The 18,110-nt window shown below is 61.5% G+C and overlaps 1 protein-coding gene across 3 annotated transcripts; it reads left to right on the forward strand.

Moving 5' to 3' along the window:
- The first annotated feature begins 1,095 nt into the window (after positions 1 to 1,095).
- On the forward strand, positions 1,096 to 17,956 carry VILL (villin like). 3 transcript variants are annotated; one of them, XM_036431805.2, is made up of 20 exons: positions 1,096 to 1,280; positions 5,416 to 5,479; positions 5,685 to 5,759; positions 6,045 to 6,250; positions 6,991 to 7,099; positions 8,387 to 8,497; positions 8,763 to 8,962; positions 9,346 to 9,424; positions 9,533 to 9,631; positions 10,253 to 10,388; positions 10,679 to 10,779; positions 12,015 to 12,152; positions 12,310 to 12,468; positions 13,318 to 13,497; positions 14,086 to 14,237; positions 15,111 to 15,255; positions 16,602 to 16,796; positions 16,957 to 17,028; positions 17,231 to 17,509; positions 17,750 to 17,956. In XM_036431805.2, the coding sequence occupies exons 2-20, from the start codon at positions 5,417 to 5,419 to the stop codon at positions 17,861 to 17,863; spliced, it is 2,613 nt and encodes an 870-aa protein (XP_036287698.1). In that variant the 5' UTR covers positions 1,096 to 1,280; position 5,416; the 3' UTR covers positions 17,864 to 17,956. The 3 variants fall into 3 exon arrangements, with proteins under 3 accessions (XP_036287698.1, XP_036287697.1, XP_045435373.1); XM_036431804.2 differs by lacking the exon at positions 1,096 to 1,280 and adding an exon at positions 2,913 to 3,315; XM_045579417.1 differs by lacking the exon at positions 1,096 to 1,280 and having other exon boundaries at positions 5,304 to 5,479.
- The last annotated feature ends 154 nt before the right edge of the window (positions 17,957 to 18,110 follow it).

Genomic DNA, 18,110 nt, shown 5'->3' on the forward strand with positions numbered 1-18,110 from the left:
TTCTCGGGACCGAGGACTCGCCCTCGGAGTGGAGGCCCCATGGGCTCAGCTCCACCTGGGGCCCTGGAGGTCCCCACAGCGAACCTCTGGGAGCCGCTCTCCAGGCTGTGAGAGCCCGGTGCCCCTGTCACTGCCCCTCCGCAGCCCGCAGGCACGGCGGGGGGCCCACGCGGGCCCAAGGCTGCTCTCCTCAAGGGCTTGGGGCCGGGGCGCGGCATGGAGGACCGGAGTCAGGCGTCCTCCTCCCCTCCCCACATCCTGTCCGCGCTGCAAGCTGCACGAGGGGTCCAGATCTGCAGGGTGTGCACCTGCCCGGCTTCAGAGAACCCTGGGGATCAGACCGGCCGGGGCCTGGGGCCGGGGCCCGGCCTGGAGAGCATGGCCTGGGAGCCCGCCCGGCCCATGCCGACCCGCACTGCCGCTTTGCCAAGGTTAACCTCAGCGGCCGGGCCTGGGAAGATCAGCCAGGAAGGAACAAAGTAGCGGGCGAGCGCCCTCAGGACCCGCCTGGCGAGGGGTGGGTGGGCCCCGGGGGACCCGGGCGGGAAGAGGTCAGTGGGACCAAGGGGGTCATGTCCCCGGCCCCCCTCCCCTCCGCCCAATCAGGAAGGAAAGAAAGGATAGCCCAGGATGTGGGAGCGATGGCATCAGGGCAAACCAGCCTCTCCCACGATGAATATCAGGGCTTCCTGGGAGGGCTGTGCCGGGCGTGGAGCCCACCGCGGGGGAGGGAGGACAGCAGAGATATTACAGAGAGTCCTGCCACTGCCCCTGACCTCCTGAAGGGACCTGGGCCTCACAGAGCCAGAATCCACCCCCCCCACCCCCCCACAGACACACACTACCATCCCTCCAGCCTTGGTCCTGCTGCCTCCTAAAATTTGCTGGGGTGGCCTGGCCTCCGGGCCAGGGGTCAGGAGCCCTCCTGGGCTCTCAGGAGGGACGTCGCGGTGTGTTGCACATGCACATCTTGGCCCAGCGCAGGCCTCCGCTCCCTGCTCTCTGGCCTCCAGCGCCGGGGGCCTGGAGTGGCCTGGCCCGGGCCTCCAGGCAGGGTGGGCTCTCAGAGAGCTGGGCCGATATTGGTTGACTGACTCACCGATTGACCAAGTGTGAGTGCCCAGCCCCCAGCCCAAGAGATGGGGTGTGTCCTGCAGGGCGGAAGCAGGGATTGAGTTTCCGCGGAGGGGGGGGGGGGGGGGGCGGTGGGCAGAGCCTGGCCCCGTGCCAGGCCCAGCACTGCCCACAGGCAGGGCGAAGCTGCCAGGAGTTCCCAGCAGGTAGGTAGGCCCGGCAGGGAGGGGGCACGGGGCACGGCTGGGCCGGGGGGGCTTGGGAGAACGGGAGTGGGTGGTTGGATGGGGGGTGTCTGGTGTGGGGGCACAGGCTCAGGGTGGCCAAGGGGCTGGCAGAACCGGGAGGCGGCGAGGAGCCCAGCGCGTAAGAACGCTGGTCGGGGCGGGGAGACCGTGGCCGGAGTGACTGGCAGGGAGGACAGTAGCCGTTGTACGTGGGTGGGAGGGGGGGGGGGTCTCTCGGTCACCCACAGAATCTAGATATCTGGGGACCCAGGCCTGGCCCTCCTTCCCTCCAGCAGGCAGCACCCTTTCCCCTTCCTTTCACAGGTATCTTAGGAGAAAAAGGGGCACCAGAGGCGACAGTGGGTGGCTGGGAAAGGGGGTGCCAGGAAAGGGGGCGCTGGGGAAGGAAGGGTTTTGGAGAAGGGAGCCCCTGGGTGGGAGGGGAGCCCAGGGGAGAGTAGGGAGCCAGGGGAGAGAGAGCAGGGGAGGGAGGGTGCCTTGTGGGTAGAGGGGACATGGGAGGAGGAGGGGCACTGGGGGTGGCAGAGGGGGATAAGGGGTACCCCAGGAGGAACCGGGCATCTGGGAGAGAAAAGAGGCCGTGGGTGGAGGGGGCCAGCCTCCAGGGAAAAGGGGGCGGGGGGCTTCCAGTCTAGGCAGAGGACATAGGCAGGGTCCCCCGCTCAGGGGAGGTGTTGGAAGGGAGAGCCTTAGGGGGGAGAGGGATATATGTGGGTGCGGGCAGGGACCCCTGATGGAGAAAAGGACCACCTGAGGGAAAAAGGGGACCCCCATCCTTTGAGCATCCCTTCCTCCACCCCCAGAGCCCCGCTGGAAGTACAGGTGGTAGGTACCAAATGGGAGTTTGGCCCCCCAGGCTGGAACTGGATACTGGGGCACCCTCCCAGCCCCGCAGGCATGATGCTGTCCCCACCCAGTGAAACCAGCCCAGTCCCAACGTGCTGGCCACCAGTTTGGCTTCCCTGTCCCACGTGATGCCCACGGTGCCCAGGCCAGCCCGTCTTCCTGTCTGTCTCTCTCCCTGTCGCCGTTTCCCTCTCAAAAGGCCCACAGCTTGGAGCTGGTGCCTGTGCTCTGCACACGGCCTGCTTGTGCCCTGGTCCAGGTCGCTGGTCGCTGCCTCTGCCCCTTCGCCTCTGAATGTCCCTGTGTCTGCCATCCCGTGTTCTGTGGCTTGAGACCCCCTTTCCACAGTCACCGTGTCTGCCGGCCACTCGTGCACAGGCCATCGGCCACAACAGCAGTCCTGGTGCCGTTAGTCCTCACGGTGACCTTCCTTCTGCACCCGCTTCCCCTCGGGGCAGCCCCAGGCAACAGGTTTCATTCATCCAACCGCAAGCTGGGAGCAGGCAGTCAACAAGACAAGCCCCTGGCCTCCGGAATCCCTACTGCCAGCCTATGGGGTCTCCAGAGCGTGTGCCAAGGGGTCCCAGGCTTCAAGCACACCTGCTTTCGCCCCTCTCCCTCCTTCCTTCTCCTTTCTCCCCTCCCCCTCCTACTCTCCCCCTCCCCTCCCAGGGCCCCCCTTGGCCCCCTCTGAGAGGCTGGGTGTTCCCCAGGGTACTGCCAGCTCCCCCGGGCCTGCGCCCTGCCCTCGGGGCTGGCTTCGTTGCACCTGCCAAGCCATGCCTCCGCTTCTGCAACTCTGTATCTCTGCTCCGGCCGCTTCCCCCAGTCACGCAGGGTCACCGGGGCCAAGGGTGTCCCCTCCCGCTGATAAGACCCGGTGGCGCTGGGCGGGGACGTGAGTTCAGCCAGGGCCATCGGATGAGAAGGTCAGAGAGGAGCGGCTTCTGGGTCCGGTGAGCAGAGCGGCAGGAAGAAGATAAGTTGCCGGCGGCAGGATTTAGGTTAGAGGCGGGAAGAGCTCCCACGGATGGAGGAATGAGCAAACCTCGCACGGGGGCTTCGGGAAGAGCAGTGCCGGGAGCCTGGGGTAGTTGAGAGCCACCTGCAGAGACATCACAGGATCCAGAGCCCCGTTCTTCCCCAGGTACCTCTCGTTCCGTGCTTTTCTCCCCCGGAGCCGCAGGGCACACACTCCGGCGGCCGTTTGCAGAGTCTGTGCCTTCAGCTCTGTTTTCAGGGTTAAGAGCGTCTGGGCCTGCTTTGCCTAGCCGGCTCCCGTCTGCGAAGCCTGCGCCCGCCGCTGCCGCCTGTCTGTCCTGAGTTTGCAGAATGTTCGTCCTGTCCGCGGAGGCTGTGTCTGTCTCCAGCCTATTTTCAGAGCCTTGTTTTCAGAACCTCGGTCTCCTTAGCATGCCCCTGTCTCCCTGGGCACAAGCCTGGCTTTGTGGTTGCAGAAGCGGCTCTGTGTGTGTGGCCTGCCCCGTGCACAGAGCTTGTCTGGGGTCCGTGTCTGGGTCACGCCTTTCTGCCTAAAGGCACGTCCTGTTGGCAACGCGCTGCCTGCGTCCCTGTCGGAAGCACCTGTCTCCTCTGCAGTGAGTGTCTGTGTCTAGACAATGTCCGTCTTTGCGGTCTGTCTCTACTTCAGGGCCTGGTTCTGTCCCCAGAACCTGAGCCCTTTTGGTCCTGTCTGTGGCGTTTGCCAAGGCCGCTGCCTGTGTCTCCCTGGATAGAAACGGCCCCTGCTTGCAGGACCTATTTCCGATGAAGAGCTTATCAGGGTCAGGGTCACGGTCCCTCGGGAGCACCGCGGCTTTCTGCAGAGCCTGTGCCTGCCTGCACCCTTCACTCCTGATCCCACGCGTCCCTGTTCGCAGAGCCGGTCTCCAGACCCCACCCCTTTCTAGAAAGCCTGTCCCTCTCTACTGAGCCCCGCCGTGCTGGGAGAACTAGCCCGTGTCTGCGGCATCTGTGCTTGATCACAAAGCTCACTTCCCTGCCGGCTGCTTTCAGCAAGCCCCGTCTCTGAAGGAACTTTCCCCAACACAGAGCCCGTCTGTTTGCAGAGCCTGTGTGGGCTTAGCCAGCCTCTCCCTATCTGCACGGCCTGTCTCCGGAGGCCTGTGTGTCTGGGTCTTTTTTCAGAGCCTGGATCTCATTGTCCAGTTCATGAATGTTTGCCCAGGCCCCTCCCATCTCCCTGGAGGCTGGCTTCCAGTCTGCATCCCCCCCCCCCCCCCCGCCCCCTTCACCCCCATCCTCCACCCCGCAGAGCCTGGCCAAGCCCAATGGGCCTTGGACTCAAGCGCGTGCTTCTGTCTGGGCAGCGTTTCTCTGACCGAAAGTGCGGTGCCGGTTTGCAGACCATAGCGCTCCACCTCCCTGTCCATATCCGCAGAGTCCATGCCCCCCTGTCTTGAAGGTTTGTCCCCAACCACAGGCTGCAAAGCTCCCCGGACCTGCAGACCCTGTGGCTGTTTGCAGAGTCCTTTTCGGCACCCACAGTCTCTGCTTGTTGGCAGCCTGAATGCATTTCCCAGGACGGTCCCTGGCCGCAGGCCTCATTGTCGTTGGGAGAACCTGTGCCTCTTGCCTCCTGTTCTTCCTCCTGAGGAAGCCGTTGTCCGTGTTTGCAGAGCCTGTGCTTGTGTGCAGAGCCTTCCTCTGTCCGCATCGCCTCTCCCTCTCTGCGGGCGCCCTGTCCCTTTGCCTGGCCCGTTCCCAATGGTCCGCAGAGCCTCTGCCCAGTTGCAGCCCCGTCCCTGTGTGCGGAGCATGTCGGTGTCTATACGATTCAGTCTCATTAAGAGCCTGCCCCTGCCCCAGACTCTGTTCTCACTAGCAAAGCCGTGACCTGTCTGCATAGCCTATCCCTGTCCTCTGCAGATCCTCTGGCTGGCTGTCTGTCTGCATAGCCTATTTCTAACTCCGTCTGTTTGCAAATGGGGTGTTTATATATAACTCCCTATGTCCAAAGCCCATCCCTGCCCACAGAGCTCAGTCCTGTCTCAGGAGCACAACCACAGATGACAAACCACGTCCCTGTTTGCCAAGCCTCTGAGGGCGTCTGCAGTCACTGTCCTTGCTCTCGGGCGTTTGTGGTATAGAGGGCCCTCCTAAGGCCCGGCAGGTGAAGGCTATGAGGAAGGTGCTTCGAGGAGCTGTAGGCAGGGCGAGTCCTTGCTGGAGACCAGGGTCTGAGGACTCTGGCTCTGGTTTCCTTCCTCGTTCCCATCTGGCCTAGGATGAACACCGAGAGCCTCCCAGAGATCGAGAGCCACAGGGACCTCCAAATCTGGATCCTTAAGGTGAGGGCCCGGCCGGCCAGCATTGTGCCGCAGAATGGGTGTGATCTCCGGGACCAGGCTCCTCTGGGCCTCAACTCAGAGTCCCGCCCACCCAGAGGGCCGTGTGTGTGTGTGTGTGTGTGTGTGTGTGTGTGTGTGTGTGTGTGTGGTGTATGTGAAGGTGGGGAGGGTCTCCTGAGTTGTCACTAGGCACCTTCCTCTCCAGGACCTGAAGTTGGTGCCCGTGCCCGAGGGGGCTTATGGGAACTTCTTCGAGGAACACTGCTACGTCGTCCTCCACGTGAGCACCGGGGGACTGGGGAGTGTGTTGGAGGGGGTGGCATGGCCCCGGTGAGGAGTCGGTTGGTGCAGAGTAAGCTCCGCCCTGGGAAGAGGCCTGCTGCCGCAAGGGCTGCTACCTGGGAGGCCTCTTGGCGCTCTCCTCCCCATTCTCGGTCCCCCGCCCCCTCCCTCCACTCCCCAAGGCCCTTGGCACATCTTGGGCCTTGACCTCAGTGTTCACTCATGCCCCTCCCCAACCCTGGAACCTCAGCTCCCTCCCCACCCACAAACTCCTGGGCCCTAGGTCCCCCAGGGCCTGAGGGCCACCCAGGGGACGCCCAAGGACCTGCACTACTGGATCGGGAAGAAGGCGGACATAGAGGCGGAGGGCGCGGCGGGCAACTTCGTGCAGGACCTCCAGGAGATGCTGGGGAGCGCCATCGTGCAGCACCGCGAGGTGCAGGGCCACGAGTCCGACTGTTTCTGCAGCTACTTCCGCCCGGGGGTCATGTGAGTTCAGCCAACACCCGTGATTGTGTACAAGTTTTGGTGCGCACGCGTGTTCCTCATTTCTCTTTGGTGCACACCCAGGGGTGGACACCCATGTCCTGAGTTTGCTTCTGTGTTACTGTGCCCAGTACAAACATGTCTGTTGCTGTAAATATGTATTGAATTAATAGTTGCAATATATTAGGCTGAACCATAGGAAATGGCCAATATTCGATCATCTCTGTTTTATACAGTTGAACCTAATACATGCATCTAGTGTATATATAAACACATTACACACATGTGTACTTACACATGCAGGAAACATGCCACTTCTAAATATGTCCACCTGCAGATGGGCATACCCACACACACTCATCAATACCTAAGTAAAATGTGGTCATTCATATATCATGTGTTATATAATTCCATTTATATGAAGTGTCCACCTACATACATATATGTTGTTGCCCGAATTCCACACACTCACATCTGTAGTCACATGGATGAATAGATACACATTATGTCCCCACAAATATACATGTATATAGGCATGCATGCATCCACGTTAGCACATGGATAAACATATACACACTGTTGCACCACATGTAGCCACGTGCTTGCACACATGGTCGTATCTACTTGCGCACATGTATTAAGCACACGTGTGTCCCCACTTGTGTGCATGTGTGTGCTCCTGTCTGTATTCACTCCTGCACATGGCAGTGCATGGTCTTACATGGACCCCATTCCCTCCTCAGCTACCGGAAGGGAGGCCTGGCCTCCGCCCTCAAGCACGTGGAGACCAACATGTACAACATCCAGCGCCTGCTGCGCATCAGAGGGAGGAAGCACGTGTCAGCCACGGAGGTGAGGACGCCAGCGATGCCACTGGGCTTCTGGGTCAGCTCAGACTTCGTGTACCGAAGCAGAGGGTGCCGGAGGTAGGGAAGGGGGGCCGCAGGCTGTCCTCATTCCCAGGTGAGTTATCTTTTCTCTAAATTTATTTTTCATTCACAGTGGATGCACATATTGTATTAGTCTCAGGTGCACAGCATAGTGATCAGACGTGTATGTAACGGACAAAGTGCTAAGGCCTATCTTAAATGAGGAGAGAGAAGGCAGAGCCAGGTTTTAGGCCCCGCCCCTGCCATGGCTCCTGGGACGCTCTGTTCCTTCATCCTCTCGGGGCCATAGTAAGAAGCTGGCGGGGGAGAGGGGCGGGAGAGGCAGACTAGAGGGTGCACCTGGAAGGTCCTTTTAAGCAGTACAAGGGGAATAAGCATGGTTTGGGGTGGGGGTGTGCAGCCCCACGCTCTCATACACATTGCCACTGTCACCCGTAGGCACACACACTGTCTCCCACTGCTACCTCCGGGGCCAACTCTAGTCCGTTGAGCGCCCTTATGTCCAAATGTCTGAACACGAATGGGAAATACTGATTTTTGTACAACAAGACATTTTACTGCCATTGACAGGAATCTGGGGCAATGAACCTTCGGGAGGCCTATGATGTGCATGAATCTGAGCTGTACACGTCAATGTCTACATGGCATGTGGCAGCCCTGTGACTCAGAGACAGCCCCACACAGGCCCACCCACTGTCCCCCACAGACCCAGTGGACACCATGCAGCCCCAGTCTTTGCCTGTTATCCTGGAATAACTGCTCTCTGGATGATAACCATGCTTCCCCACAGATGACACACTGTCCCCCACACAGACCCTGTCACCCATGAGCCCACACACTGGTTCCTATTTCGTGTTCCCCACATATGTACAAGTGCATACACACACATGGGTAAACATGCACGCTCCAATTGTATACATGTGTGCATATACAGCGACAGGCATGCATTGCGTGGAAGCGTCATGGTCATGTCCACCCTGTGAAATGCAGCCTTCCCTGCAGCCACCCGTGTCTAGGGATGCACACAGCCACGGAGTGGCCCTCAGGGTGCCATATGCTTGCACAGATGTATGCCTGCACACCGCAGTAGTCGTGCCATGGTCATACATGCACACAATTGCACTCGGCTTCCATGTACACAAGTGACACACCCGAGCTAGGTAGGGCCGGGCCTGGGAACCCCTCCCCTCGGGTGCTGGAGGCCTGACGCCCCGCCTCCCGCCCCGCCCCACCCTCCTGGCTCTGGCAGGTGGAGTTCTCCTGGGACAGCTTTAATAAGGACGACATCTTCCTGCTGGACCTGGGCAAGGTGATGATCCAGTGGAACGGGCCTAAGAGCAGCGTTTCCGAGAGGGCACGGGTCAGTGTCTACCCCGGAACAAAGGGGTGCAGGGGGTGGGGAGAGGGGTGGTCCTCCAGCGGTCCATTCTCCGGCCTGGCTCTCATGTGGTCTGCCCTGGTGCAGGCCCTGCACTGATGAGTGGTACCTCTGGGTGCCAGAAGAAGGGGACACCCTCCCCCAGCCTCTGGGGGTAGAGCGGTGACAGGGAGGCCCCGGGAGGCTGGCGGAGGGGTAAGGGGCATGCTGGGGAAGCCCTGACTGCCGGGTCCTCTCTCTCCCGCAGGCCCTGACCCTGACCTGCAGCCTTCAGGACAGGGAGCGTGCTGGTCGCGCACAGATTGGCGTGGTGGATGATGAGTTCAAAGCCTCCGGCCTCATGGAGATCATGGAAGCTGTGCTGGGCCACAGAGTGGCTAGCGTGTACCCTGCCATTCCCAGCAGAAGTATCAACCAGCTGCAGAAGGCCCGGGTCCACCTCTACTAGTGAGCAGACCGTGGGGAGTGGGCAGGGCGGGTGGGACAGGCTAGGCCTGCGTGCCCGCCATTATGGCAACAGCACAGGGTCCCAGAAAGCCCTCCGGAAAAGGCTCATGGGCTTCTAGGGCAGGCCATGGGGGCCCTCGGGCCAAATCTATCCAAATCTGTACTCTATCCAAACCTGCACAGCTGCCTTAGAGAAACCCATTGTACAGGCAGGGTGACTGAGGCCCTGAAGAAGCCAGGTAGTTGCCTAAGGCTCCACTGCTGGGCCCCAGCCTCCATGCATGTGCCTGGGGGACAGGGGAGGGGGGGAGGGGGGCTGAATATGGCTAGTATGCAGCCAGGCTGAGCTGGAGGCTGAGCACATCTGGATGCCTGCCCTCCAGTGTCTACCAGAAGGATAAGGGCCTGGTGATCCAGGAGTTGGCGACCTGCCTACTGACCCAAGACCTACTGAATGAGGAGGTGAGGCAGGCCTAGCCCCCCCTAGTCACCCTCTCTGTCCCCGCCTACCCCACCGTCCCCTCTACCCAGCCTGGACCACCCACTGACCAGCCCCGCTCTTGCTCCCAGGAGTGCTACGTCCTGGACCACGGGGGCTGTAAGATCTACGTGTGGCAGGGACGCAGGTGCACCCAACCGGAGAAGATCATTTCCTTCAGCCAGGCTCAGGTGAGGCTGTGGGGCCTGTCTCCGAGGGACAGAGCGCTGCCCTGGGTCCTGGGGGGCAGGCAGCCCTTCCCCGCAGTCTGAGCCGGGAGACACCCATGACCTGTCTGATGGAGGACATGGCCCTGTGTGGAGCTAGGCCCGGAGACAAACCTCCCTGTCTGAGGGAGGAGAAACAGCTCTGCCCAGTGGTCTGAGGGGGGCACAGGGCCCTCTCTGGGAGACTGGAGGCATGTGGTCTGCCCTGGGAGCCCCGATGTCGAAGGGGTGGGGGTGGGGAGCAGTTAGCACCCAAGAAACCATGTGTCAGAGGACTATGTGGCCCGCCTGACCTTGAGGTCTGAGGAGCCCAGGGCACTGGGCGCCCCACCCCACCCTCCACTCCTTTTGGAGGAGGGAGGTCAGGCTCATGGCGGGGCCATCCTGAGACCAGATCTAAGGGACCCTGTGTGTGCTCAGAGACCTCGGAGAAGTCGCTAGCGGCAGAGTCAACTCCGAAAAGCGGGTCATGAGCTCGGTTAATGACTGCTGCTCAGGACCTGAGCGGCAGGTCCCCACGGGTGGAGCGCAGGCGGGCAGCAGGGGCCCTCGGACATGGATGTCTCCTGGCTCCTCCCGCCCCAGAACTTCCTCCAGGCCAAGGGGTACCCCACCTACACCAACGTGGAGGTGCTGCACCAGGGCGAGGAGTCTGCGGCCTTCAAGCAGCTCTTCCGGACCTGGTCTGCGGAGCCCAAGAACAAGAACCTGGAACTGATCCGTGAGTGGGAGGGGCGGGGTTTAGGGCGGGGCTTGGGGCGGGGCTTAAGGGTTTTACCCAGAGCCTTTTTGGAGACATGGTGAGGGGGCGTGGTCTGTGGGCGGGATGGGTGAGGTCGTGGTTTATGGGCGTGGCTTGTGGGCGGGGTGGGAGATGGGGCGGGGCTGTAGGGCGGGATGGGTGAGGGGGCGTGGCCGGAGGAGCCTCTTGAAGGATGGGTAGGTCCGGTGGAGGCCGGTGAGGGGCCTGGACAGCGCGGCAGGCGCCTGTAACCTGTGCCCCACCCCCAGGTAAACTGAATCAGGTAAAGCTGGACGTGGTCCAACTGCACAGCCAACCTGAGCTAGCCGCCCAACTCAGGATGGTGGACGATGGCTCTGGGAAGGTGGAGGTGAGGGGCGCTGGCTTGGGGGCTGTGAGGACAGGGGCGGAAATGGGCACACTGCAGGGGGTGGGCTTTGTCTTCAGGTGAACAGCATGGCTGCTTAAAGCGACCCCGCTGCTCCCAAATACACATCTACACACACAAAGGGACACTCGGGCACGTGGGCACACATGCATACACACACACACACACACACACACACACACCGACAGCATATTCATATCATGCCTCACCCATCATACACAGATATGGCTCAGAGTAACCCTCAGACACTTGTGCCCTTTTGTCACATGTATGACAGCCATACCTATGATAATACAGACACACATACACCTTGTAATTGCACTTAATCGCAACCCAGCGCACAAGGGCAAGAATCGATCGCACCAATTCTACATCACACACGATTGGTCACATACTAACCATGAGCCCACAGGGACACACCAACCCAGGGACACAGTCACATGATCAGTCATAGCCCCACACCCCCAACCAACACACAGTCACATACCTGGCAGGCAAGAGGCAGGATTCTGGGTGCTCTGGCCGGAGGAACCTCCCCCGGTGGCAGCTGTGAGCTCTGTGAGGGCACAGGATGCCCAGGCGCTGTTGGCCCCGCCTCCAGGTGGGAACCCTGAAGCTCACAGAGGCTGCCTGGGATTTGGCCAGGTTTGCCTGGTTCCAGAGCCCCGCCCACTACCCACAGGAACAGGAAATCACGCTGTGAAGTGTGAGGAAGTGAATTCACGGCAGGCTTTGCAGGGCTCTGTGTGGTCCAGGGACCCTTGAAAAAGGGGAGTTTCTCCCAGGGCCCTAACGCCTTGCCCCTGCCCAGCTCCCGCTGCCCTGGCCTGAGCAGCGAGCAGTTCTGCCAGGACCTCACCCCTCACCCGTGCTGTGGCTGAGGGGGTCCGCCTGGGGGTGGTGTGGGGCAGGGGGCAGGTCGGCCTTGGCGGCCTCTGGAGTCCCCACCACTTGTCTGTCCCAGGCGCCACATGCCGACTCAGAGTCCTGGCTGAGAACAGCCCAGCACAAGTGTGGGAGGTCCCGGGGGCCCCCCCAGAAGGGAGGGTCAGCTGCAGATCCTTGCACAAGCCCAGCACAGAGCATGGCGTGGGTGCCGAGCTGGGAGCAAGCCCCTTCCCTGCACAGACGAGGCTGAGAGCTTCCTGGCTGGGCACCAGGTGAGCTGGGGGGGAGGGGGGAGAAGCCACCTGTGCCCGTTGGTCCCTGTTCCCCAGGTGTGGGGCATCCAGGACCTAGGCAGGCAGCCCGTGGACCCCAAGCTCCACGGACAGTTCTGTGCAGGCAGCTGCTACCTTGTCCTCTACACGTACCAGAGGATGGGTCACATCCAGTACATCCTGTACCTGTGGCAGGTGCGCAGGCCCGGGGGGGGGGGGGGGGGGAACGGGAGGAAGGGTTGGCAGGCACCTCCCAGCCTCAGAGCTGAAGATCTGAGAATGGGATGTAAGAACTGCTCCAGGCCCTCACCCCCCACCCCCACCCCCACCCCACCCCCGCCCCTGTGTGCAGAGCCCCCAGGCCACCACACAGGAGGTAGCGGCCCTGAAGAGCAACGCCGAGGAGCTGGACCTCATGTACCATGGAGCCCTGGTGCAAGCGCACGTGACTATGGGCCACGAGCCCCCCCACTTCTATGCCATCTTCCAGGGCCAGATGGTGATCTTCCAGGTAGGACCCCCCTTTGCTGCTGTGGCCGCAGCCTCGTGGCTCCTCCCTGGGCCGGTGACCCTTATACATACCTGCTATCGCCTCTCAGCCAGGGCCCGCTGGCCCCCGCCCCCACTCTGGTTTCTTGGTGCCTGTCCAAGGCCCAGGAGCTCCGAGGGAGATCCCTGCCTAAGTTTCTCACCCACCCTCCTCCCCCCAGTTCCTCCTCCCCCGTCCTCAGAGCCAGCCACAAGGCAGGAGCACAGAGGAGGAAGTTTAATGGAAAGCCAGGACCTTGCCTGGGGTCACACGGGGGCGCAGGGGGCGGGGGGGGGGGGGGCGGGAGGGTGAAGCTGTGCCCACTTTCTGCCTTCCACTTTATGCCCTGACTCCTTGGAGATGGGGTGAGGGATCCATTTAGAAAGGCCTGGTTTGCCGAAACCGGCTTGGCTCAGTGGTAGAGTGTCGGTCTGCGGACTGAAAGGCCCCAGGTTCGATTCCGGTCAAGGGCATGTACCTTGGTTGCGGGCACGTCCCCAGTGGGGGGTGTGCAGGAGGCAACTGGTCGATGTATCTCTCTCATCGATGTTTCTAGCTCTCTATCCCTCTTCTTTTCTCTCTGTGAAAAATCAATAATATATATATATGTATATATATATATATATTTTTTTTTTTAAATGGTAAGGCCTGGCTCTACCCTAGAGACAATGAACTACTCACACTCCACACCCAGAGGGTCCAGAAAAACAGTGGTGGCTTCAAGAAAAGGATCCCTGGGCCCCCAGGCAGTTTGTCCCCAGCGCTGGGTCCGGGGTGGGGGGAGGCAGCCCCTGGGAGCCCTTGCCCCGCTGATGCCCGGCCCTCCTGCAGGACAGCAGCAGGCCCAGCGTGAAGGGGCGGCCAGCACCCGCCACCAGGCTGTTCCATGTGCAAGGCACCGACAACTACAACACCCGGACCACGGAGGTGCCCCCCCGGGCCTCCGCCCTCAACTCCAGCGACATCTTCTTGCTGGACACCGCCAGCATCTGCTACGTCTGGTTTGGGAAGGTACCACCCACACTGGCCACTCCGGCCCCGGGCAGCGGTGCCAGGCAGGGATGGGGCCACTCCACGGGGGATGCAGACTTCCGTCCAACCTTAGATGGGCCCGGAGGGGGTGGGGAGCAGGCGTCCCCTCTGGAACCCGGGGGAAGTTATAAAGTGACAGAGGGCCTGGGGCTACACAGGTCAGAGCTGGGCGAGGCCCAGGCTGCCTCCCCTCCCTCCCGCCTGGGCCTGGCCTACCCCTTCTCACGTCTCCTGGGAAAAGGAGGAGGCCTTTGCCAGAATTTTCTCTCACCTTCAGCCTCCTAATCCATAAATGATCCCCAAGTCTGGGGTCCCCAGCCCGTGCTCTGGACCCAGAGGAGGTCCCAGCCCCTGTGGTCCTGATAGGCTTGATCGGCTGGGGAGGCAGAGGCCAGGTCCCAGCCCCTGTGGTCCTGATCGGCTGGGGAGGCAGAGGCCAGGTTGGGCAGGCAGGGCCCTCCCGTCAGCCTAGGCGTCCTGGGACGCGGGCCCCTGGGAGTGGGCGGCCGTGGGGCTGGCGGGGAGACCCCTCCCCTGCAGGGCCTGACCCAACTATCTGCCTGGCAGGGCTGCAGCGGGGACCAGCGTGCGATGGCGCAGAAGGCAGTCACTGTCCTCTCTGAGAATGACGAGGGCAGGGAGACGGTGCTGGAGGGGCAGGAGTCTCCCCACTTCTGGGAGGCCCTGGGCGGCCGGGCCCCCTACCCCAGCAACAAGAGGTGACAGGGTGGGGAGGGGGTGGTTCTTACGCAGAGGATGAATCTGAGGCCCAAAGAGGGCGGACTCACGAAGGGACTAGAACTGGGGACTCTTGGCTCCCGCCCCCGGCGGGGGGTGGGGGGGGGGGGTCCCCAAGAGCACAAACTCCTCAAGCTCCTCTCCCCAGCCCTGGGCAACTTGCATCAGGAAGATGCAGGGCGAGCAGGGCAGGGGTGCCCTCTACTGGCTGAAGGTGTGCCCTGCATGGTCCCAGTCTTGGACCCCTGGCGGAGGCCATTCCCCAACCCCACACAGTCCTCAGGAGGGTGGGGGTGTGTGTGTGTGTGTGTGTGTGTGTGTGTGTGTGTGTGTGTGTGGTGTGCAAGGACAGTGTACATGCGTGGTGTGTAAGGGCACAGGATGTGTATCAGAGAGGAGGGAGCTGAATCCTGGGCCCTTTGTATGGCCTGCAGGGTTTATGCACCTCGCTCCCCCAAGTCTCCTGAGCTCCTAAGTAGCACTGTCCCCCCCCCTCTCAGCCTAACTTCCCTCCTAGCGCCTTGGGCCTGAGGCTGATCCCAGCCAGGGGCGGGGCCAGGGGCTCCTCTCCGCCAAGGACAGCAGGGCTCCGGCTCGGCCACCCGGCGAAGCCAGCGTCTCTTTCTGGCGCCCACTCCTGGGAACCTTCCTGGCACAGCGTGGGCCACAGCTGGCCGGAGCTAGACAAATCACCCCCTCTGCTCACCCCGCTGACAGACTGGGACAGGAGGCCCAGAGAGGAGCAGGGCGGGCGGGCTCCGAGGAGGGCCAGCCCCCCGGGTGGGTGCCCCCCTGTGCTGAAGGCCAGCTCGGCCCAGGCCGTGCCCCTCACAGCCTGTGCCCACGCTGGCCAGCCTCCCCGAGGAAGTGTCCGGCTTGCAGCCGCGGCTCTTTGAGTGCTCCAGCCAGCATGACCACCTGGTCCTCATGGAAGTGGTGTTCTTCGGCCAAGAGGACCTGGACAAGTATGACGTCATGCTGCTAGACGCCTGGCACGAGGTGAGACGGCGAACCCCGCCCTCCTGGGGGGTGTCTGTATCTGTGTAGCTGGGCGGGAGCATGTCTTTGTGTGTCCCTCGCCAGATGAATGCATGTAAGGCTGCAGGTGAGTCTGTGCAGCTGTAACACTGAGCGTGTGACCGTGGGTGACAGTGTGTGGCTGTGACTTGCCGTCTGACTGTGGCGATGGGTAACTGTGTCTGTGTAGCTGTGATCCTGTGTGTGTGTGTGTGTGTGTGTGTGTGTGTGTGTCGGTCACTGTCTGTGACCGTCTGTGAATGTGATGAGGCGTGTAGACCTCCATGTCACTCCGAGCAAAGCCAAAACCCCTGCCACAGCCCTGCGTGGCCTGGCGACCCCACTCTCGCCGGGCCTGCCCCTCTTGGGCCGCGATGGCTTCTGAGCTGCTCCTCCAAGAGGGCGGGAGGACTCAGGCCTTGATGCTGGTCCTTTCTTCCCGTTACACTTCCTCCCTCGCCCGGGATCTTCATTCCAATGTCATCCTCTCAGTAAGGCTCCCCCTGACTTTAATTTAAAATTACATTATTTATAGCCGAAACCGGTTTGGCTCAGTGGATAGAGCGTCAGCCTGCGGACTGAAAGGTCCCAGGTTCGATTCATGTACCTTGGTTGCGGGCACATCCCCAGTAGGGCGTGTGCAAGAGGCAGCTGATCGATGATTCTCTCTCATCGATGTTTCTAACGCTCTATCCCTATCTCTTCTTCTCTGTAAAAAAAAAAATCAATAAAATATATTTTTAAAAAAATAAACTTACATTATTTCCACCATCACCATACTGACATTCTTTTCCTGCCTTATTTTTTTCTCTCTCTGATATATTACATAGTTTCCTGTCTCCTCAGTAAAATGAAAGTTCTGGCAAGGGCAAGGATTTTTTGTCTGTTTTTGCCCCCCTCACTGTTGAATCCCCTAGGTTAGGGGTGTCGAACTCAATCAGAGAAGGGGCCAAAATCTAAAATCCAGCCTAAATCGAGGGCCGAATGGTTTACTGAACAGTCATAAACTGTCATTGTGATGGAAACGCAGCGGAGTGCAGTGATGACAGCGCGGTGCGGGCCACATTGCAAGGCCTGGCGGGACGGATTTGGCCCGCGGGCCTTGTGTTTGACACATGTGCCCTATAGGTACTCAGTAAACAGGTGTGGGTCGAATGCATGTAAACACATATGCTTGTGACCTTCTGGAGTGTGTATGGGTGTGTGGCCGTGGCAGCCAGCCCGCTGTGTGTCTGGTACGTGTCTGGGGGGCTCTGAGACCATCCGATGGACAGGGGTGGAGAGGACGCGGCCAGCTCTGGCAGCCCCTCCCCCCGCTCTGTGGCCAGGTGTTCCTGTGGCTGGGGGAGGCCGTGGGCAGGCAGAAGGAGGAGGCGGTGGCCTGGGGCCTGGAGTACCTGAAGACCCACCCGGCGGGGCGCAGCCAGGCCTCGCCCATCGTGCTGGTCAAGCAGGGCCACGAGCCCCCCACCTTCACCGGATGGTTCCTCACATGGGACCCCTACAAGTGGACCGAGAGCGAGGTCTGAACCCCGAGCCCCACCCTAACCCGGGGCAGGGGGGCTCGCCCTGTGCAGACGGAGGGGAAGCATTGCCCTGCCTTTGGGTTGGGAAGGCCGGGTCTTGTCCTCAGGCCCCCTGGGTGCCTTCCCCTCTCACTCCCGCTCTGATTCTCGCCCCCAGAACAACCAGTCCCACAGGGAGCTGGTGGAGGGCAGCCTGGAAATAGAGTCTGTCATCGCTGAGATCACAGCGGTGAGTACGGAGCCACCCAGGCCTCCCCCGGGGGCTGCGCTCAGTTAGCACAGTCCTGAGGGGCGGAATGGGAAAGGGAGGAGCCGGCCCCGGAAGGCGGCGAGGGTCGCAGCTGGGGGCAAGAGGGCCAGTAGGCTTAGCGTGGCCTCCCTGTGGGAGCCGACCCCCCACCGTCCCCAGCCTGAGTCCCCTCTATGGACAGGAGGTCAACAACTTCCGGCTGTCAAGATGGCCAACCAACAGCAGGCCAAGCTCCTTGGCCCCGCAGGCCCTCAAGGGCCCCCAGGACAGGACAGAGAAAGAGCTGGAGCCGGGCCCCAAGGCGGGTGGCAGCAGCACCAGCAGCAGCAGCAGCAGCACCAGCACCAATAGCTACCAAAGCAGCTCCAAACCCATGGTCAACGGCTGCCTGTCCAGCAAGCAGCTGATGCACCAGTCCGCCAAGGACCTGCCGGAGGGCGTGGACCCGGCCCAAAAGGAGGTAGGTGCCCGAGACCCCCTCCACTCGCTGCCCCAGCCCTAATATACCTAAAACTCAGCCGGAGGCGCCCGGGGTGACCCCCTGAGGGTGGGCAGGGGGGCAGGCTGTCCAGGGAATTGGGCAGAGAGAGATGGAGGAGGAGAGCCCTGAGCCCTGGGATGACGCCTCTGGGCAGCACAGACTCCTGGGCTCAGGGGCCACCCTTCCCTGGGCCCCCCTCCCTCCCCCCCGCCCCCACAGTTCTATCTCTCAGACTCTGAGTTCAAAGACGTCTTCGGGAAGTCCAAGGAGGAGTTCTACAGCATGGCCAAGTGGAAGCAGCAGCAGGAGAAGAAGCAGCTGGGCTTCTTCTGAGCCCAGGCCCTGCCCCCGCCAGGGCCCTCACAAGGCTGAGTCCCGTGGTAACTCCCACAAGCAGACCCAAGGGGGGGCCCTCCCCCCATCAATAAAAGCTCATGGCCCTCACAGGTGTGGTGCGTCTGGGTCACTCAGCAGTGCGCCTCTGGGGAAAGGGCCTGTGGGGCTGAAGGGGTTGGTTTCTTGGTCCCTCCTGCCCAGCGGAACAGATAGTGCCCTGGGTCAGGGTGAGAGTGGGCAGGGG

This window comes from Pipistrellus kuhlii, unplaced genomic scaffold, assembly GCF_014108245.1.
Source record: "Pipistrellus kuhlii isolate mPipKuh1 unplaced genomic scaffold, mPipKuh1.p scaffold_m20_p_11, whole genome shotgun sequence".
Taxonomy (NCBI): domain Eukaryota; kingdom Metazoa; phylum Chordata; class Mammalia; order Chiroptera; family Vespertilionidae; genus Pipistrellus; species Pipistrellus kuhlii.

What these genes read in the sequence shown, in the direction of transcription:
- VILL (XM_036431805.2), top strand. Translation starts at nt 5,417, where the DNA reads ATGAACACCGAGAGCCTCCCAGAGATCGAGAGCCACAGGGACCTCCAA. An exon ending in TCCAAATCTGGATCCTTAAG is followed by an intron (nt 5,480 to 5,684) that starts GTGAGGGCCCGG and finishes CTTCCTCTCCAG; the next exon opens with GACCTGAAGTTGGTGCCCGT. An exon ending in ACATCCTGTACCTGTGGCAG is followed by an intron (nt 12,153 to 12,309) that starts GTGCGCAGGCCC and finishes CCCTGTGTGCAG; the next exon opens with AGCCCCCAGGCCACCACACA.